The 20910-nt window shown below is 39.8% G+C and overlaps 3 protein-coding genes across 5 annotated transcripts; 2 read left to right on the forward strand and 1 right to left on the reverse strand.

Moving 5' to 3' along the window:
- Window positions 1-676: 676 nt before the first annotated feature.
- Window positions 677-3774, reverse strand: LOC144062479 (calsequestrin-2-like). Its single transcript, XM_077583890.1, has 11 exons — window positions 3367-3774; window positions 3061-3145; window positions 2885-2985; window positions 2698-2806; window positions 2306-2379; window positions 2101-2231; window positions 1992-2037; window positions 1855-1909; window positions 1679-1779; window positions 1304-1378; window positions 677-1233 (listed from the first exon to the last, which is right to left on the reverse strand). The coding sequence occupies exons 1-11, from the start codon at window positions 3613-3615 to the stop codon at window positions 1030-1032; spliced, it is 1230 nt and encodes a 409-aa protein (XP_077440016.1). The 5' UTR covers window positions 3616-3774; the 3' UTR covers window positions 677-1029.
- A 442-nt stretch (window positions 3775-4216) lies between these two features.
- On the forward strand, window positions 4217-8648 carry poglut1 (protein O-glucosyltransferase 1). The gene is made up of 11 exons (XM_077574780.1): window positions 4217-4352; window positions 5268-5352; window positions 5481-5624; window positions 5722-5857; window positions 6098-6219; window positions 6297-6356; window positions 7083-7182; window positions 7293-7351; window positions 7540-7707; window positions 8005-8061; window positions 8145-8648. The coding sequence occupies exons 1-11, from the start codon at window positions 4280-4282 to the stop codon at window positions 8299-8301; spliced, it is 1161 nt and encodes a 386-aa protein (XP_077430906.1). The 5' UTR covers window positions 4217-4279; the 3' UTR covers window positions 8302-8648.
- Window positions 8649-9711: 1063 nt separating this feature from the next.
- On the forward strand, window positions 9712-18657 carry timmdc1 (translocase of inner mitochondrial membrane domain containing 1). Of its 3 annotated transcripts, none has more exons than XM_077583920.1 (9): window positions 9712-9874; window positions 11294-11631; window positions 11941-12106; window positions 12821-12909; window positions 13189-13256; window positions 14608-14686; window positions 16200-16310; window positions 16381-16530; window positions 18193-18657. In XM_077583920.1, exons 2-8 carry the CDS (start codon window positions 11315-11317, stop codon window positions 16526-16528), a joined length of 978 nt encoding a protein of 325 aa, XP_077440046.1. In that variant the 5' UTR covers window positions 9712-9874; window positions 11294-11314; the 3' UTR covers window positions 16529-16530; window positions 18193-18657. The 3 variants fall into 3 exon arrangements, with proteins under 3 accessions (XP_077440046.1, XP_077440036.1, XP_077440026.1); XM_077583910.1 differs by having other exon boundaries at window positions 18199-18656; XM_077583900.1 differs by lacking the exon at window positions 18193-18657 and having other exon boundaries at window positions 16381-18143.
- The last annotated feature ends 2253 nt before the right edge of the window (window positions 18658-20910 follow it).

Here is a 20910-nt window from a genome sequence, read left to right on the forward strand (position 1 = left end):
TTTCCGTAATTGGTGTGTCAAGCCTGAATATTCATGTCTGGTGCTAGAAATGAATAGCATCGTCCCTGTGCAAATACAGCGTCTGGGTCCGCCTGTCGCAACTCATCTGTCGTTGGCTTAATCCCCGCCTCCCCTTCTTCCATACATACCCGTCTTTTCCTTGCAGGATGGGAATAGGTCAAGAAGAAAATGGAACATTTGCATCTAAATGGAATGCTTTTCCTCCTCCTATTTGTTTGGTAATGACGTGGTTATGTGCAGATGGATGCGTCGTCTCCTCTGTTGGCTTCATCTTCAAGCAAATGTTGTGTCCTGGCTGATGGACACACGGGCTAAACTATATGGTCAAAACAACTCGGGCCAGGTAGTCCATTTAGTCTCATTGCCACTGGGTGAGAAAAATCAAATGCGACATGCAGTCTGCATTGGAAGTCTAAAAGAATGGTTCTCTTTTTTGTTTTAATGAGCTGTATTTGAGTAAGTGAAAGAGGAAAACTTCCTTTGACCTTCTACTTTAAAAGTTATTTGTTTAGCCCTGCTAACCAGACTCTTGTTTGTTGAATTTACTTTTCTTGTTTTTTTGTTTGTTTGGTTTTTTTTTGGGGGGGGGGGGGGGTAGTTATTAGTCCAGCAATATGTGGTGTCAGGTCTTTACCTTAGAGTTATTGTAGCAAAAATCAAGCAAGTCATTAATTACTCTGTTTTAAGCAAGTCATCTCTTAATCACATTATACAATATTCACACATTAGCTGCTTTGCATTCAGTATCTGTACTTCTGTTAGCTAGCTCTACTAATACATTCAAATCATGTTTATCATGGTAAAAAAAAAAAAAAGCAGCCTCTGCATACTTTCTTCTCAATTAATCACATAATCAACGTATACATTAAGTTCATTTTTGACTAGCTATCAGTGAGCAAAACTGGGAAGCTAACCTAGCTTACCTGCATCTGGGGTTTTCTTAGTACATGCAGTCTCTAAGTGGACATGTAACAGAGAAGTAAAGACATGATAAAGATGCTAACATGCTCAATCATCTAGGTCATCATCTTGGTCGCGATTCATGTCATCTTCTGTTAAATCCTCGTCAAATTCCTCATGGTCGTCTTCAAAGTCATCATCATCGTCCTCCGTATTAACTCTGCCGGACAGGACATCCTCGATCCAGTCCTCTAACTCCTCTGCTGTAGGCAGATCCTCATCGTTGGACATGTCCAGCCACACGCTGTCCGCCTGGCATGCGCAACAGACATCTCTTTAAGGTCTCGATAGAGTTTATGTACCTGAGAAGAGTTTGGCTTACATCTGTGACGTTGACCACGCCGATCTGAGGCCTGAACAAGTCCAGCTTGAAAGTCTTTTCCCAGTAAGTGGTGAGCTAGAAAATATGAGACAAGATGCTGCTGACATTAGACAGATACTCAATTGCGTTTACCGCAGAAGGAAGAAAGTCACATACAGTACGTGCAAGTCTTAAGTCTTAAATTTCAAGTTAGACTTATCTCAAGTCAGACTTAAGTTAGTCTTGGTACTTTATTCCTCCTAAAGCCATGTGAAGTATGTCTAAGACCTGGCACACAAGCAAGGATTTTTCAAATCTTAAAAAGTGTGTTTTTGACCCCCACATCGTCCTTTAAGTGTGTACCCGGCCTATATCAATCAAATGATTAAGACCAACCAGAGGGAAGTCATCAGGGTCAATCCAGACAATGCTGAGATCTGGGTTGTTGGTGTTGTCTCTGGCCACGTCCTTTAAGATCTCCAAGAATTCATAGCCATCTGGGTGGTGAAAGGAGGCGGATGGGAGATCATTTACAGGTCAACACCTTTTGGGAGAAGAAAATATTGACAGACCTGGATCCTCCTCTTCTGCAAATGCAACAATATGGATTCCGTCCATGTCATCCTCCTGGAAGTGAGTGGAGGGTGGAACATGATTTTCAACACCATTTCTGCATTCATCACAGCACAAGTTCCTAAATTCTATTTACCCATGTTTCAAACATGTTCTCTGCCCGAAGCTTCCTCAGAGTGGCCCTGCAAACAACACTCCACATTTGAAATCCAGCCCCACCTTAGAACAATATATGTAAAAAGTACCTCCTGTGTTGATTGACAAAGTCCACAATGTCCATCTCAGACAGCGGCCTGCCGGGCAGGACGACGGGCTCCTCCATGAAGGGCTCGTAAAAATTCACCTCGTTCATCTTAAGAGAGAGATGTTTGGCCACCTGAAATGCATCACAATACTTCTGAGAACTCACACGTCACATGTGTTACATGTGACAACTTGCACTGCACTTACAGATTTATCAAACGTGGCAAAGAACTTGATGTAAGGTTGAAAACGCTCTGAGGCCTCCTGGAAAGCTTTGTAGTCTGAGAGGCAGGAAGAGACAGTTAAGAACACCAAACGAGAACATCAACTTGCTTAAACTCCTTCTTCACGAGAGACTGATAGTGACTCTTGGATGCCAATTTGAGAATCACTGCACAAGACTATACTAATGTAGCAGATCACATCTTGTCATAATTGCAGTTTGACCTATTAGTTAGTGAACTAGATGCTATTTAAAGCCTCTCATGAGAGCAGAGACAGAGAGATTGAGATCCCATAAAAGCTCTACTGGGACACAGCATGGAGCTATTAGAGGACACCATTTTTGCCTGTTTTACCGCAAATGATGACAAACTAACATAAATCCTCTCCTTTGAAGTAACCAATGAGGCGAATGTCTTCCTCTATCCTTTCGAAGGCTCGGAGCTCCATCGCGTTGTTGATTATTTCTACTGGGTCCTCCAGCACCTGCAGAAAAGGGGGGGGGGCAACACTAACAAGCTGGCAAGGAATGCAAACATCTACTTTATAGTCTGTTAGACGCACATCCAGGAGGAATTCCACAAGAGTGTCCGCTGAGAGTTCTCCATCAAATTCAATGATGCGATCGTCCTTGAAGATGTACAGGCTGCCTACTTCTTCTAGGCCTGAACAAGAATGTTTTAATAAGAGGAGAATATTCACTGTGCACGAGAGATACTGTACGTGTGAAATAAGGTTACCTAGCTTCTTGGCTATTTTGGCATCTTTCTGAGCATCCACCATCCCAAATCCAATGTCTTTGTTTTCCAGCACCTGAGCTGTCAGCTGAGTGGTGTTCACATCATGAGAGTCTTTATTCCTTAAATCTGTTAACTATAGGCTATTTGTAAAAGTCAGAGTAGGTCACATATGCGTTAAGTCATAAGTACTGTAAATCTTGAGTCTTAACCTTCAAATGTTTACCAAGTTCCAAGTTAGTGTGGCAAAAGTTAAGCAATTCCAATTCCATCACAAGATGACACAATTTAGTTTCGGATGTTTCTCACCTCCAGGACCAGCTCTGTCATCTGGAAGCGCTTCTGCAGGCCTTTGTTGGCAGGCATCGGCTCATGGTAAAACAGACAGAGCAGGTCAAACCTCCTCAGAGCCTTCTTGTAGCTGCGCTCGTTGATATCCAACACTCTGTCCCTGCCGTCAAAGTTGGGAAATTCCAGACCTTCTTCTGCAGCACATAGCACAATGAAATGAAGGCAGAGGGTGCAAAGCAGAGACAGGCGCATTTCCAGCATTGTCATTGTTGTAATTGGCAATAATATTTATAATTTTTTAAAAATTGTATCACAATGGCTCCACTTTGTGCTCCTCTCTCTGTACTTGCTCTGTACTTTCTCTATCCACCTGGTCTTGCTCTCATTCTCTCTTCATCACAGAGTCAAATCTCACAGGAGGCATTTTGTTCTTCCTCCTCCTACTCACCCACATCATACAAGACAGACATTCATGAGTCCGTCTGTCTGTCTGTCTATCTATCTATCTATCTATCTATCTATCTATCTGTCTATCTATCTATCTATCTATCTATCTATATATATATATATATATATATATATATATATATATATATATATATATATATATATATATATATATATATATATATATATATATATATATATATATATATATATATATATATTTCGTGCTCTGGAAAGAAGATTATTTCTCTCTTTCTTCCTTTATTTATTTATTCATTTATCTACTTATTAAAAAATACTACATTGAAACCAAGTGGTCACATTTCCTATGAAACCCGCTTGAGCTCATTGATCTAACTTTACGGTAGACGGTAGGTTTTGTGCTGTACATTACCGTAATTCCTGCTCTCAGAGAAAAGTAGTCGATTCCAGATAGATGAACACACGTCTCTAATCTTAGACAAAACTTGAAGATTGAGGAAAGATGGAGCGCTGCTATCTATGGGTCATTGTGTTTGTGCTGCAAGTGTGCATTTTATCCTCGCTTTGTGAAGCAGGTACTCTATTGTGACTTCTTATTTTGTTTATTTAAAGCTATTAGGGTTCGTTTTTGCTAATTTGATAACTGTTTGTGCCTATTATTCATTCGCTCGCTCGCTAGCTAGCTAGCTCGCTCGCTTTTTTGCCTTTTTCAAATTGTAGAAAATAATGTTGTTCTAATGTTTAATTGATTGTGGCGACATTGTTTACACGCGAGTTCTGCTTAAAATGTTTAGCCAATTACACAACTTGTAGAATGGAAATCAATCTCAATGCCACAGGTGGAAAATGTGTTCAAGGTCCGACAAAATCAAGGTTAAACTTCTTCTCTAAAGCCCTTTAGAACATTTTGAACTTTATTAGGGGTTAATTAGAGGCACCGGTGGCCAATGTGTCATATGAGTTTGAATTAACCACATCACAGTTAGAAGACGGTGTGCACAATTTTGCAATCACATTATTTCAGTTGTAGAGTTTTACCTCCTCTGGATTATTATTTTATTTTTTATGTGATCGACTTGTAGATTTTTTTCAGTAAGCGTGGTGGGAAAAGTTTTTAAGTGATTTAGAGTATCTTGATCCTATGTGTTTTATATGACCAAAAAAAGGCATTCGAATAGGGGTGTGTAGACATTTTATAATAACTGTATTATTATTATTATTTAAAAGCAGCTGATGGATACACAGGTTAATTGTGCAATCTAGTGGGCATGCATTTATTAATTGTTCTTCCTGTCACTATACATCACTGGCATAGATAAATGAACAAAAATACATCATTTGTAATAAATAATTATTTTTTTCAAGCCCATACAAGAGAAATTAGATGATATGTCATGGTTGGGAATCACTGATATATAGTAATGCTAATGTTATGGTATAGTTGTATAATTTCATGCATTTCTTTTGCTGCTCTTTTGCTCTTACTCCAGGCAAACACGCAATAAAGGACACAATATCCGAAGCTGTTAAAGTATATACTCGGTGTAACTCTGCCAACTGTAGTTGCCATCTAAAGTGAGTGTGATAACCGACCATTTAAACAATGATCTGCATAGCCTGTATGTTTTTTTTTTTATGTTACGTTCACAAATTTAATATGATTTAATTCTCAAAGCATGGACTAAATATTTTTCCGATTTCAGGGTCTTGCAGGAAGACTTGGCTCCCTTTCATGGAGGAATTTCGGGGAATGTCATGGCTTCAACAATCCAAAGAGGGGTTGGCACCCACTACCAGATCATTGGACATAAATTATACAGGGAACATAACTGCATGTTTCCAGCCAGGTCAGTTCTGTCTAGCAACTAACACCCAATCAAAGCTGACAGAGCCGCAATTGTGTTGTTGGTTTTTAAACTTTAGTTTCCTATTTTTTTTTTCCAGGTGCAGTGGGGTTGAGCATTTCATATTGGAGCTGATTGACAAGTTACCTGATTTGGAGATGGTGGTTAATGTCAGGGATTATCCTCAAGTGCCCAACTGGGTGCAGCCAACCGTACCCGTTTTCTCCTTCAGTAAGGTTCGTGTTAGCATGAACTAAGCTTGCAAAGTGATTGGGGTGGTGACAGTCAGCCAAGCTTTAAAAAGAAACATGATGCAGTAAGTCAAAAGTGGCACGAGTAGTGGAAAAAAAAACATCACAAGCAAAACAAAGTCATCTTTTTCCCATCTCATGTATTTTCATGTCAAGTTTCCACTTTTGAAAATTAACTGAGTCTTTTAACCTTGTGTACTGAATATGTGTGTGTGGCACGAGTAGACTTCAGACTACCAGGACATCATGTATCCAGCATGGACGTTTTGGGAGGGGGGCCCTGCTGTGTGGCCCATATATCCCACTGGACTCGGAAGATGGGATCTAATGAGGCACGATCTTAAAATGTAAGACTCTGGTTCGTCTCTTGTGTACATTTGCTGACCATTTGAAGCAAGGTTCTAATGGTGGAATGATGTTTTAGGTCTGCGGCTCAGTGGCCATGGCAGAAGAAAGAGTCCAAAGGATTCTTCAGAGGGTCTAGGTTAGTCATTCTTTCTTTTCTTTTTCTTTTTTTTTTGGGGGGGGGGGTAATAATAGTTATTGTTATTTGTCATGTGTGCAACCTACTGTCAGCAGTTGTCAGGTTTGAGTCAGATGGAAATATTTTGGGGCCTCTATTTGATGGTTATAGACTAGTATATCTGAGCCTGTATGAATGTATATGTTTGACCCTGTGTAGGTTTGAGAAAATCCATAATAAATGTTAAATTTGAGAACCTGGTTATTATTAGTTTTTAACTCATTCACTACCATTGACGGCTATAAACGTCAAAAATTAATTTGATCTATTTCTATTAGTTTAACATTTTTTCCCACTTTTGTTAACGAGTAAGAAAACCTATAAAAAAAATGTATTGTACATTTAGAACAGTAATAAAATTTGTGAGTTAACTAGTGAAGTAATGCAATTCATTACGATTAAAAAATTTTAATCACCTGACGCCCCTAATTTTTAATACTATTTTTTTTATCGCATCAGGCAGTTAATTTTTTTATTGTAATTAATTGCATGACTTCAATTTTGAAATGTACAATAAAAAAGATTCTAGGTTTTCATACTCTTGTTAACGAAAGTGGAAAAAATAAACTACTAGAAATAGTTTAAATGAATTTTTGACCTCTATAGCCGTCAATGGCAGTGAATGAGTTAATAATCAGTCTTAACGTGCAATGAACTCATCTTCCCTCTTTTTTTCTCCTCTGGTAGAACAAGTCCAGAGCGTGATCCTCTGATCCTGCTTTCTCGAGAGATGCCAGAGTTAGTGGATGCAGAATACACAAAAAACCAGGCCTGGAAGTCTGACAAGGTCAGAGTCTCATCATCCTTCATACCCCACCATCCCCCCCCACACACACACACACCTACATTTAAATGCAAGGCTGGTTTATGTTTGAAATGTTGGGCTATTTATTTTAGGACACTCTGGGTAGACCACCAGCCAAAGAAATCCCACTGGTTGACCATTGCAAATATAAGTAAGTCGTATTTCCTGCCTGATTTTTCTTTTTACAGAAAAACATGACAACAGGTATGGGTTGATGAGAATGAGCATTTTCTCCCGCGTGCTTGCATTAGTTGACCTAGAATGGTTTGTTTCCTATGAGAATGCATGAGCTTTTGCTACCTGAAAGTATGGCGTGTGTTTTGTCTTTTCCTCCGTCAGGTTTTTATTCAACTTCCGAGGAGTGGCGGCCAGCTTTCGTTTCAAACATCTCTTTCTTTGCGGCTCGCTGGTGTTTCACGTGGGGGACGAATGGCAAGAGTTTTTCTACCCGCAGCTCAAGCCCTGGGTGCACTACATCCCGGTGAAGCAGGATCTCTCTGATGTCAGGTACTGTCCTTCTTTCTTAAGACCAATGTCAAAAAGAAGTCAAACATTTTAAAAAGCACACTCTAGGATTCTTCTTCAGCTTGTTGAGGGTTCTACAATTTGCTTTTGCAATCATCTTTACAGAATTGACACAACAGACAATCGGTTTTACCGTGGACTGATAAACATTAAGGCTTTTAGAGATACCATTTGCCTTTGATTCAACTCGATTACAAATGATTTTAGTAAATGAATATGCACACAAGCCACACGCATATGTAATCAGTTCGACATGATGAAAATGTGTTATGTTCACAGAGAATTACTGCAGTTTGTCAAAGATAATGATTCCATCGCACAAGAAATTGCCATAAGGTAATTTATAAAAGCACTTAAGATTCTCCAAATACATTATTTACGACTAACCGGTGGCATTATTTCTCAATTTCTCTGCACAGAGGCATGGAGTTCATCTTGGAGCACCTGCAAATGCAAGATGTTTCTTGCTACTGGGAGCGACTCCTCACAGAGTTTAGTCAGCTTCTCACCTACCAACCCAAAAGAAGGCACAACTACAGTCAGATAATGCACAAGCCCCGCAAGACTGAGCTATGATAAAGACACTGTGTAGAACCTGGATAACTGTAGTGAATGGAAACCAATGGTTGTTAGTGGTACAATTGCTCAAGCAATGTTTCCTAGAAGCAATTTTCTTATTCCCATGGGGAGCTATAGCCCACATTACAGGGAAACATTCAACTGAATATGTTGTAGTATTCACATTATAGTGTGCACTGTTTGGATTTGGTTTACAAATGTGTTAATGATCCTACAGTATGTTTACTCGACCAAAAAGCTGTGATGACGTGTCGAGTCCAAGTAAAGGACATCCAAGCTTTTTTATTTTTTATTTTTTTTAAAGTTTGTTTCTTGACAATAAAATTTAGTTAATACATACTTGACCTGCCATCCTGTTGCTATTTCTATATTTTACTTGGATGGTATGTAAATTGAATGTCTTATTTATTTATTTTTAATATAAATACTCATGCGGTTTTTCCCATTAAAGTACTAATGGAAAGAGGGGCAGGGAGGGCAGAGTATGTTGACCAATATGGAGATTCTAGTATAAGGAGAAGCACACAAAACAAGTTAATCGTAGTTCTTAACTAAATTAGCTTCTTTCTTTTCTTTTCTTTTTTTTTGTCAGTTTACAGCTTTTGCAAAGTTATGGGAACATGTTTTGATAGCATAAAAATTGAGCCAAAACTTATATTTTACTCTACTGTCTGCAGTCAAGTTGGCATTGCAAATGAGAATCGGTCTTTATTTGCGCTACTTGGATAAATTAAGGTTAAATATTAGCTAGGTCTTAACAACATGATACTGTATCTGTGTGTGTGTATATATATGTAAAGTATATGCGTGTATATATATTTGGTGTGTGTGTATATATATATATATATATATATATATATATATATATATATGTATGTATGTATGTATATATATATATATATATATATATATGTATGTATGTATGTATATATATATATATATATATATATACACAAACACACATATATATATATATACATACATATATATATCTTAATACAACAACTATGTAAGTTAATGATTGTGATTATTTTCAAAATGGGTTTTGCGTATAATTATCGGGGGTGGGGGAGGATACTCTTACTTGAGTGCAGCTCAGTCATGTACTATTTTCTTTATTATTATTATTTTCTTTTATTTGAGTTGAATCAGAAAAACTTTTGCCAGAGTGTTTTTACACAAGTATCTGTACTTGTCTTGTACAGAGTGCAGGTACTTTTGTCACCTCTAGATGGGTGTAATTACAGCACAGTATTAAAGTTTTTTCCATGGATGTAATTGCAGTACAATACAGTACTTGTATTGAAGTTTTTTCTCTCCCTGTTTTTCCCTTTGCTCATTCGCACATTTGCTGTCTACATTCATCCAATTGGTGGCGCTAATGCACTATGAAGGAGGTTCGTCGAGCGCCAGTGAACAGAAGAAGAAAGCAAAGTTGAGAGGTCATGAAGCAGCAAGGACGATGCTAACGAAACAAGTTCGCGAAGAGATATTGGCAGTAACACCAACTTTTATTTTTAACTGACATTTTGATTTTCTCACAAGAGACTGGAGTCTTAACATATGCGAGGTAAGTTCCTTTTTCGAAGCTTGCCAAGACGTTAACTCCAAGTGGCTACCGCTATCCAATGACAAGCCACTGGTAGTCAGGACAGTAAGGGCTATAATACACCTTCAATAAAAAATGGGAGGTAAACACAGTGGAAGTAAACGACCGCGGTTTTAGCTGTTAAGACATTGTCGCAAAAAAAAAAAAATCACTTTCAAACGATAAGTTTGTTTGACTTAAGTGCATTGCACAGTATGTGCACAACTGCCTACATTAGCAATATATTTGCGCCACAGCATTTCTTTATATTCTGTAAATCATCCCATATGTATATTTTAGCGTACATTTCTTCTAGTTACTCGGGTTTTTTTCGCCTGCCGTACAGTAGCGAAGGGTGCTACATAGTCACTTAATACAGTACTGTTTACAGTGTTTAGTTATGCAGTTGGGATGTGGATACCATCTGGGTTGAAATCCCGGTCAGGGCGAACAATCATCCAATTGCAGACTGTTCTGTGGCAAGTTGGCATGTTTTTATCGAATCACAGACAACTAAATTGAGGCTGTCTGAGTGGAAATGCAACGATTTTCTACAATGCGGGTCGAGATTTTAGTTGTGATCCTTTTTGTAGTCTTATAAATATTTGCTAATCTTTCTCATGTTTTTCAAATGACTGCTATTATTGGTAAATGACTGCTATTATTGGAAAGGTTGCAATAATAACAATAAACATCTCCTCTGTTATCTCCCATGCAAAAACTTGCCAATGTGCTCTTCAGCCCAAAGCCATGTCTCACGTTAAATTGTGCTTTGGCGCCATCTGGTGGCATCTATTGGTAATTACAGTTAAAGTACCATTGATTGTGACACTTGCCTACGTGGGGTGAAATTTGTTCTCCACATTTGACCAGTCTCCTGAGAGAGTGGTGAGCAGCAGCACTCATCTAGCCCCACCCCCCACCCAATTCCAACCTTTAGTGATGAGTATCAAATGTAGCAAATGGGCCCCATTTTTATAGTCTTGGGTATGACCGGCCAGGGATTGAACCCACACACTCCCTATTTTAAGCAAATACACATTTTTCTTTGTTGTGCCAGCAATAACTTCTCTGTTGATTAAGCGGTCAGTATAGAAAAGGATGTATGCATCATGCCATATTTAAGTGGTATATTGTAGTGCTGTGCAGGCCAAAGGCATATAGTATATTACCCTCTCAAATGGAAGCTCATGTAGCTACTATAGAGTGATAGTGTAGCGATAGTATGCATGTTTTTAAAGACCTTGCACCACTTGACATCTGCTTATTTGGACAGCCTCTCTAGCCTGTGCCAGGGATTCTTCTGCCTTAGGGCTGTTGGTTTTGAGGAGGGGGGTGCGGTTGAAGCTGCAGCGGCAACTGTTAACTGTTAAGCCATGTGTCTGTGCCTCTGCGCCGCAGCCTGACGCCAGCTGAAGCGTGATGCATCCAGAGCAGCCCACAGCAGGCTTCACCCTTCGGAGACGACTGGCATATTCGGCCCCTCGGGGCACGTTGAGCACCGGGCCAGTGCAGGGCCTGAGCCAGAGCGACAGACCTCCTCGCTTCTGTCTCCTGCTCCCTAGGGTCCATGCAGCTGACGTGGCTTCTGCCCAGCCTGCACAGATGCCCTCGTCTCCCTCCTCCACCTGTGCGGCTCCCCCGCACCCCATCACTGCCAGCGCCTTGCCAAAAAACATAGGCAAGCCGGAATTCCCAGACACGGGTTGGGACCGCATTAAGGATCTCTTTCAGAAAGAGTTAGTGCTTTTGTCTGTGCTTTCTTATTTTGCAGTTTTCCTGTCTCATTTAATGCAATGAAACAATAGAGAAAAAGTTAGTGAACTCCTGTTTATTGTGGATGCATTCAACTGTTGTAGGTGAAAAACTGTGATACAGAGAGAACTTAAAAAAAAAAAAAGGTTAAAAATGTTACCACTCTTACACGCTGCAAAAACATTTCCACATATTGAAATGCACAAATTGTTCCTTAGCACCTGTTTCACTCTCTTGCCGTCAACAAATGAGAGAGTTATCAAACATGTATGCTGTTGTATGCCGTCCTTTAGTGCGAGCCAGAGTTACCCAGAGGAGGTGACCAGCGTGGTGAAAAGTGGGATTGTTGCCTCGATAGCAGGTTTCATCTATGGAGGCCTACCAGCAGGTCGCCACGCTAAGCAGCGGTTCATCCAGATGAGCCAGGCAGAAATCTACAACAGTCGTTTGGAAGCAGTGGTAAGTTAGTGCTGCAAAGATCTGTATCCGGGTTATAATAGTTGGAGATTTTCATTATAGTGTTCTAAATTTAGTTCTTTTGAATGAGTTTTTGGGCAGTTTATTTTTGAAAATAGATTTTAAAAAATTTATAAAAATTAAATGCTTTGTTTCAGTTTTTTAGTTTTAGAATTAAGACTATTATTAAGACGATTATTTTTAAACCTAAGATGTAGTTGTATGATGAAAAGTATTTCAATCTGCGCCACTCCTAAATTGTATTTTTTATTTATTTATTTTTTAATAATATTTGAAGCCCAAAATTACCTTCACACACATTCTGGGACAAACGCAAAGAATCTTTTTTTTTTTTAAGTAGTACCATATTTTTGGGACAATAAGTTGCATTTTTATGGGAAATTTATTTTACAAAAACCAAGAGCAGTAGAGCTTGGACTCCCACCCAAAATCCCCGTTCAAAATCATGTTGATGGTTGGCTTCGAAACAGAACTAAATCAGCTGTGCTGTATGATGAGGATGACATCAATTTGTAAAGTACTGCAAAATCTATTGAATACTTTGCGCAAGCTGCAATTGAGAAGGGAATACACAAAGCTTGAACCAGCACGTAGTGAAAAAGTTCTTCACTTATGTATTTCATCATGTGACCATTGCAAGACAGGTGATTGTTGGGTTATTCATTTATTTATTTTCTGTGTGTTTTGTCAAATCAGCGTTTGGCCCAAAACGCAGCTATCCGAGGTTTCGTGAGATATGGACTTCGGTGGAGCTGGAGAGTTGCTGTATTTGTTTCTTTATTCAAGTAAGAACAAAAATATGTTCATGTCTGTGTTGAAGACAAACTCATTACTCAATACCTCGTCAGTAGTTGACAGATGTTTTCAAATGTATCATTCAAAATGATGTGACTCAAAACACATTGTCCTCAATTCTGTATAGTTACACTCTTGTCTGAGCATTCACCCATTCTCCATTTCATCAATCCATCTTGGCAACATCATCACAGCAACTTCGGAGAGGATTGCAACATATGCACTTGATGCTATTGTTGTCTTAATATGTTTCTCTGTCCTGCCTTCAGTTCTGTCAGCACAGGCCTTTCCGTTTACCGTGACAAGAACACCCTCAGCAATTTTGCTGCAACTGGAGGTGAGTTTGTGCATTCAATGTTACCTAATGGTTGTTCATATTGTTAGTGGAGTTAAATCCTTTTGGTTAAACAATTTAGTAATGCCCGTCCTAACACTAGTTTGCTGGAACCACTTACCTTAAATGCAATAAACCCATTATAATCTCAAATAACAACCAATCACAGCTCAGCTTCAGAAAACAGGTGAGCTGTGATTGGTCGTTGCCTGAGCCCTGAGCAACTGTGATGTCATCTTCAGTCGACAGCAAGTGGCAAAATGGCCGCCCCCTGAGATGGATAAAAACGGCTAGATTTTGCTGCATAACTTATGTTCAACAAATGTGATATTAATCACAATGTCATGTTTGGACTAGAAAGGTCATATGTAACATATTATTGTAAAGAATTGTTTAAGGTTGACGTCCCCTTTAAATCCATAAGAACATGGAGTGTCAGTCAAGGAAGACCTACATTGCTACATAAAGAGAACATAGGAGAGAATAAAGACAAAAAAATGGGGATATTACATTTTGAAAGTTGGTGCTTACGCCCATTCTTTTGAATGTATGTTGACTGATCGTATGGATTTTTACCACAAGCCTCGCTATTTCATTCACAGGTACATGCGAAGTTATGACTTTGGTTAAGTATTGTTAAATAACACAAAATGTGTAGTTGTGTACTTACATACTATTGTATTCCTGTCACTTGACATTGGAGGTGGTCAGCTGTGTCTCTGGCTTGTAACCCAGAAATAGATTTTTTGACTGTGTGAAAGCTTCCTTGCATTTTGATTGGCTGTCATTTGCAACGTCGCCACATTGTGTAACTGCCATTCAAATTTTGAATCACTGCAAAACGAGTGGCCAAGACTCAGTTACTCGTGAAATCTTGTGGCAGAACTCTTCCGCATTGCTCAATGTGCGGCAGCCCATCAAATCTTTCTACCTTTAAAATATAAACGTAGATATGTATCGAATCGTCTTTTATTGTAGCGAATAGAGATATATGCCACATTTGCAGTTCTGATGAGTTCATTCATACTGTATGTAAAATGACAAGAATCTCATTGCATCATACACTCTCAAACGGAGCCATAATGAATCGAATCGTAATTGCACTGATTCAAATTGTTCCACTTTAAAATCAAACCGTCCTTGTATCAAGATACGTATTGAATTGACTTTTATTGGAGTGATGCACATCCACACAGCCCTTGCCGTGGTCATTGTAGTGTGCGGGTGGCCATAATGTTGTCACTTTGCGCATTTTATTTTTCAAAAACGTCCTTTTTGCATTTGTGTGATTGAAAAACTCTCAAAAGTAAATGTGCGTGTGTGTGTTTGTGTGCGGCGTGCATGCCGTGTCTAGCTGTGACTGGAGGTCTTTTCCGAATGAACCTGGGCCTGCGAGGCCTGGTGGCAGGCACCATCATCGGAGCAGTGCTCGGGTAAGCGGCCCTTCGTCCTTTTCGTATCCGATCGCGGCTTGCGCGTTGTTTATACTCTCATGTTTGCTGTGCATGTCCACAGAGCTTGAGAGCAATGAGCACTCTGGCAGCCAGCTGCGGCCCTTCCAGCAACCCTCTGTGCCCCAGCTGAGTTACCCCCCCCCTCCCCAATCCATGTCCCCAACCCTGTGCTGGCTGCCAGAGGCGCTCATGTGCATGGAGTAGTGCTGTGGCTTGGCTAATAGAGCGGAGAGGCCGGCCAAAGCAGCAGCTGCCCCTCTTCTTTCTGCCGTCTTTGCTGTTCCAGCCTCTCCTCTCCGTCAAACGTGGCCTGATGTGGACTAATGCTTCACTTGCGCTCATTTGCCTCATCTTTCCCTGTAGCTTGGCACGCACAAGTAGGATTGTCATTGTATTGTCAACAATTTGATGTCCACTCGTACGTGTGTGTTTTTGTTTTTTACTCCCCATTCGAGGGAGGGAGTGGGTAGGGTTTTAACATGGAAACAGCAGTTTTAGACAAAGGGTCAAAACGCAAAGAATATATCGGGAGACCCCATTAACGTTACATTGTCAAAGAGCGGAAGCCATTTCCAACACTTTAGATTGGCAAATGTCAAAATAACACCCACATATTTGGAGTTGGACTAACCAAAAAAATATCAAGTTTACCAAATTGTGTAATTTATTTGCATTAAAAATAGCTCACGTTTTTGAGTATTAATATATATATTAGGGGGGCGGGGGGGCACCCTTTTGTTTGTGAGAATTTACATTTTTTGTCTAGATTTTTGGGGGATTTATAATGGGCCTCAATTATACACAGATTTTTGATATTTGTAGGCTGGCCTGTTCCCCATCGTTGCAAATAGCGGGGTCCTGTCCACTGTACTTACATTGCAAGGTAATCGCATGAAATGATGCTGGCGAAATGTTGTGAAGTCCACTGCCACCATCTAGTGGCAGATTGTCTGGCATTTTATTATAAGTCCAGTTTTTGCTTGCAACACAATGCAAAAAAAGATGAGGTGTTGGCTCCTAACTAGAAAAACTCAAAATTTGGTGCACTTTTAAGTCAAGGTGCGATTCTACCCATCTTTTGGGGGGGATAATATTGAATAACAAAACTGTTGGTCAGATTTAGGATGTACAGTACTTCCTTGTCTGTTCAACTGGCACCACACTGACATGGCTGCCCCCTCCTCCCTCATTGTGTGCCCGAGTGACCAGCCACCTGGAGATCTTGACGTGCAAAGGCCTGTGGCAGGTGCAGGCAGAGCAGAAGTGAAAGGAGGTTAAGCTATACATCACGCTCTAGATACCGTGTCACATTTGTCCCGTTTGTCAAAACGTGCTGTAGTTGACATTGAATGGACAGGAAAGTTGAATTGGGTCCAATTTATAAACAGTATGGACAATTGATAAGAACTGTGATGACTTGGGTGTTCTTTGTAGGGATGAGCGATTTTGCAAGAACGAGTGTGTAGCTGATCCAAGTATAAATACATTTTAGGATTCCTACGGGTGCTTTGATCATCAGCATGCAGTCGCTGACAGGAGAAAATGTCCGAGAAAGAAGGCGGCGAGAGCGAAGGGAGATTTATGAGATGAAACTTGCAGAGTGGTGAGTGAAATCTGTCACAAAGATGGCTGTACATTGCCTTGATTTTTGACTTGCATTTGGCGATCACCAGGACGGCACGACTGGAACTGACAGATGAGTTGATCGGCGACCTGAATGTGAGCTCACAGGCAGAGGAGACGGAGCGGGACTTGAAGAGGATCCAGGAGCTCCTCAGTTTACCGCAGAATGATTCGGTGCAGGACTCGAGCAGCCGATGACGGTGCTAAACCTGATAAATGACAGACACTTAAAGTGTGATCTCACAGAACACTGAGGAGAAATTCGTTTTTTTTACTTGGACTTGATCCCTCATCTAGAAATTGGAAAGCTGAACACTTTACAGTGGTGCCTTGAGATAAGTTTGATTCATGCTGTGTACATGCTCGTAACTCAAAACACTTGTAGCTCAAATCATCTTTCCCCATTGAAATGAATGTGGAAATTACGTCCATTCCAGCCCCCCAAGAAATAAGACCAGTCGTGCAGACATGGACTAGCATGCATTTCTACCCCCATTATAAGCGACTTAGTAAGATGCTGTAATATTAGTCGGGTTTTTTTTTGGAGCAGAATGAATGTGGAAATTACGTCCATTCCAGCCCCCCAAGAAATAAGACCAGTCGTGCAGACATGGACTAGCATGCATTTCTACCCCCATTATAAGCGACTTAGTAAGATGCTGTAATATTAGTCGGGTTTTTTTTTGTAGCAGAATGAATGTGGAAATTACGTCCATTCCAGCCCCCCAAGAAATAAGACCAGTCGTGCAGACATGGACTAGCATGCATTTCTACCCCCATTATAAGCGACTTAGTAAGATGCTGTAATATTAGTCGGGTTTTTTTTTGTAGCAGAATGAATGTGGAAATTACGTCCATTCCAGCCCCCCAAGAAATAAGACCAGTCGTGCAGACATGGACTAGCATGCATTTCTACCCCCATTATAAGCGACTTAGTAAGATGCTGTAATATTAGTCGGGGTTTTTTTTGTAGCAGTATGCCTGTGAGTATTGTTGTATTTGCTGTCATGTTGTTAATGTGTGGCTCCACTGTATTCAAATATCCACTGGTTAAAGAGCTTTAAAACAGTAAATATCGATGCTAACTGTTAGCATTGAAATTACATTTTCCATTATGTTAGCGTTAAGCTAGTGGGTTGTTCGAAAAGCCAAATAGTTTGGCAAACTATTATTACACTACTTGACAAACTACTGCTTAATTTAAAAAAATAAGAAAAAAAATCAACTAAATAAATACTGCTAATTGTGAAGTGAGTTAACTTGTTTACTGCCACCATGCAACGCTCTTACCGCAAGTTTGCCCTAGCGAATCAAAGCAAAAATTGGTCGGGTGATGCCTTGATCTTGAAAAACTCCTACGTCAGGTCAAGGCACCACTGTATAAATAACATGAGAAGGCACAATAGCTGGCTGGCAACCAGTTGAAGGTGCACCACCCCGCCTACTGCCCGAAGACCGCTGGGATAGGCTGCAGTACCCCCGCGTAAGCGGTTCTGAAAATGGATGGCACAATAGCAGCGATAGTGCCTTTTTTATGAAAAGAGGTTTTATACCTGTGGATTGAATATGATCAAAAGTAACAAAAAAGTGAGCAGGTGCTCACAGTACTGAGGCCCATTCCCGCAAGTTTAAAAAAAAAAAAACTAAGAAGCTATTATCACCAGTGGCAGAAGAAAATAGATAAATCTCTTCTTTCTTTCTTTTTCAAACCTTCAGAATTCAGTGGATTTTTATTTATTTATTTTACTTCTGTGTGTTGCAATATTTGCTCTGCCTACATGTGAATAAAGTTAAACAAAATCCTTAAATCCAATTCCTTCAAAATATTGATTACTGATGTTTTTCACCTCTTGGGTTTTGAGAACTAGGCAAAGGAGGGAGGACGTTGACCACTACAATGTGATGGAGACAGGAGGAAGCACTACACCAATCACAGCAGACTACACCTTGGACTGGCTGCCAGTCAGTCACATCATAGGGCAAACAAGAACCATCACACTCGCAAGCCAGACGAGTGAACTATAATGTCAACATCGAAGTTTTGGAAACCATTTATATTGAACTGCATGTGTTTGTGACTTGGGGTCTGACCAGTAAAATGTATCAATATTTGTGGACTGTACACACATGTTTTTTTTTGTTTTGTTTTTTCCTCTCTAATGGTTCAACTGGGTCATACCTGAACTGGAGGACAATTTAGTAACCAACATATTTGAAAGACTGACAATCTATTTTACTTTATTCTTTACTTTTCCAAGAAAAACAAATACTGTAACAAATTATTATTTAAGGTGATTTGTCCAGCTCAACTAGACTTTTTATGAGATATTTTGACTATCATGCAACCTTTCTAATTTGCTACAGATGCGTTAAAGCACAACAATAAATTTTCAGAAATTGTTAATTTTGAATCTAAAAAAATAATAATCTTGTAACATGGTTGGGATTTTGGTGGTGTTACATGCTAACTCTGTTAGCTGCTACGCCAACTGGTCAACTTGCAGTGTAATAAGAAGAAAAATATATTTTGATCTTGACGTCCCACCTCCTGTTTTGTTCTCGCCACGAGTTATATTTGTCTAGGTTATGAGTTCCCTCCAGAGCAGAAAATTCTTGGAAACAAGACTTAAGGTTCCCGACTTTTTGTTAGAACCGTAAATGATTGTCGTAGACCGTGACGGACTAGTTATTAACCCCATCAGTTCATCTGACAGGCACGTGCGGCAAAAAGAAAAGTACAGAAGGAGAATCATGACCCCACCACCATTTTCAGTCAATCAATGACCAAGGCATTAAGGAATAGTGCGGTTATTATAGGTATTTGGTGTTAAATTAAAATTTGAAAATACTTTTTTTCCTTTTTTTTTAATAAGTTGAAAATGTGGGAAATTTTGTTTTGTAAATTTGGAAATGTTATAGATACTTTAATGAGCTGAATAATTTGATGTTGGAATGGTCCAGGGAGGCATCCGAACCAGATGCCCGAGCCACCTCAGCTGGCTCCTGTCAACATGAAGAAATTGCGGCTCTACTCTGAGTCCCTCCCGGATGACCGAGCTTCTCACTCGATCTCTAAGGGAGAGCCCAGACACCCTGTGGAGGCAACTCATTTCGGTTGCTTGTATCCAGGATCTTGTTCTTTCAATCACGGCCCAAATGTGAGGGTGGGAATGTAGATCAACCGGTAAATCGAGAGCTTCGCCTTTCGACTCAGCTCCTTCTTCACCACAACGGACTGATACAGAGTCCGCTTCACACTCGGCTGCGAACCGTTTCACTGAGAGTTGGAGATCACAGCCTGATGAAGCCAACAGCACCACACCATCTGCAAAAAGCAGAGATGCAATGCTAAGGCCACCAAACTGGAAACCCTCAACGCTTCAGCTAAGCCTAGAAATTCCGTCCATAAAAGTTATGAACAGAATCGGTGATAAAGGGAAGCCCTGGCGGAGTCCAACCCTCACTGGAAACGAATTCGACTTACTGACCGGCAATGCGGACCAAACTCTGACACCGGTCGTACAGCGATCGAACAGCCCGTATCAGGGGGCTTGGTACCCCGTACAACCAAAGAACCCCCCACAGGACTCCCCGAGGGACACGGTCGAACGCCTTATCCAAATCTACAAAACACATGTCGACTGGTTGGGCGAACTCCCATGCACCCTCGACGACCCTGCAACTTTTTTCTTTTCAGTAATAAAAACAGAGGTTATTTGTCAAGATATAATATTAATAATAATTATTATTATTATTATTATTATATTGTTTATGTTGTTGTTGTCCTCTGCATCCACGGTGTGGCGGTAGCATATCAAAATGAACATTTTGTGACCTGGTCACATGACATGTCATGTGGCCCACATAAGGAATTCTGAAAACTTTTTTTTTTAAATTCAACACACCTCAAATACAATACAAACAATTGAAGCATCGCATGTTACAATCAAGTCAATTACATAAAACATCAAGATATATATAAATACATACAAAGACAAAAAAAGAAGCAAACAAACAGAACAAGGGACTGTTACAAATTGTCAAAAAGAAAAGGAGCCCACAAATATGTTTTAATTAAATCAAAGTCATTCCAAAAAAACAAATCTTAAGCATGGGTATTTTTCTGATCCAGACAGATCTCATTCTTCCAGTGAGCCATATCAGGATTCGTTTTAAAATAACAAGATTTGTGAATAAACTGCTTACCCATTACAAGAAGGACATTGACACCAAAGTAAATTTTCCTTTTGTTAATTTTCATTCCAAATTGTATCTCTTTCATTGACAGCACAGCAAATTGAATACCTATGTGGTGCAACCAACAGTTGTTGTTCCAAGTCTTCGTTTTCAAAGATGGCAATTACAATTAGTTTGGAACTAAACCAGCTCTGCATCTCCAACTAAAAAAAAAACCGTACTGAATCACAAAGAAAAAAAAGTCGAGGTTTTCAACTTCCTCATCACAAAAAAACAGCTGTTTTTAAATTCTTTAGTTGCATAAATCTCATTAAAAACTTTAAGATGTACTGTACTTCTTTGCTTATTCACTGAGCAGCTGCAAAATACACCAAAGTATTACT

The sequence above is a fragment of the Vanacampus margaritifer genome, chromosome 1 (assembly GCF_051991255.1).
Source record: "Vanacampus margaritifer isolate UIUO_Vmar chromosome 1, RoL_Vmar_1.0, whole genome shotgun sequence".
Classification (NCBI taxonomy): domain Eukaryota; kingdom Metazoa; phylum Chordata; class Actinopteri; order Syngnathiformes; family Syngnathidae; genus Vanacampus; species Vanacampus margaritifer.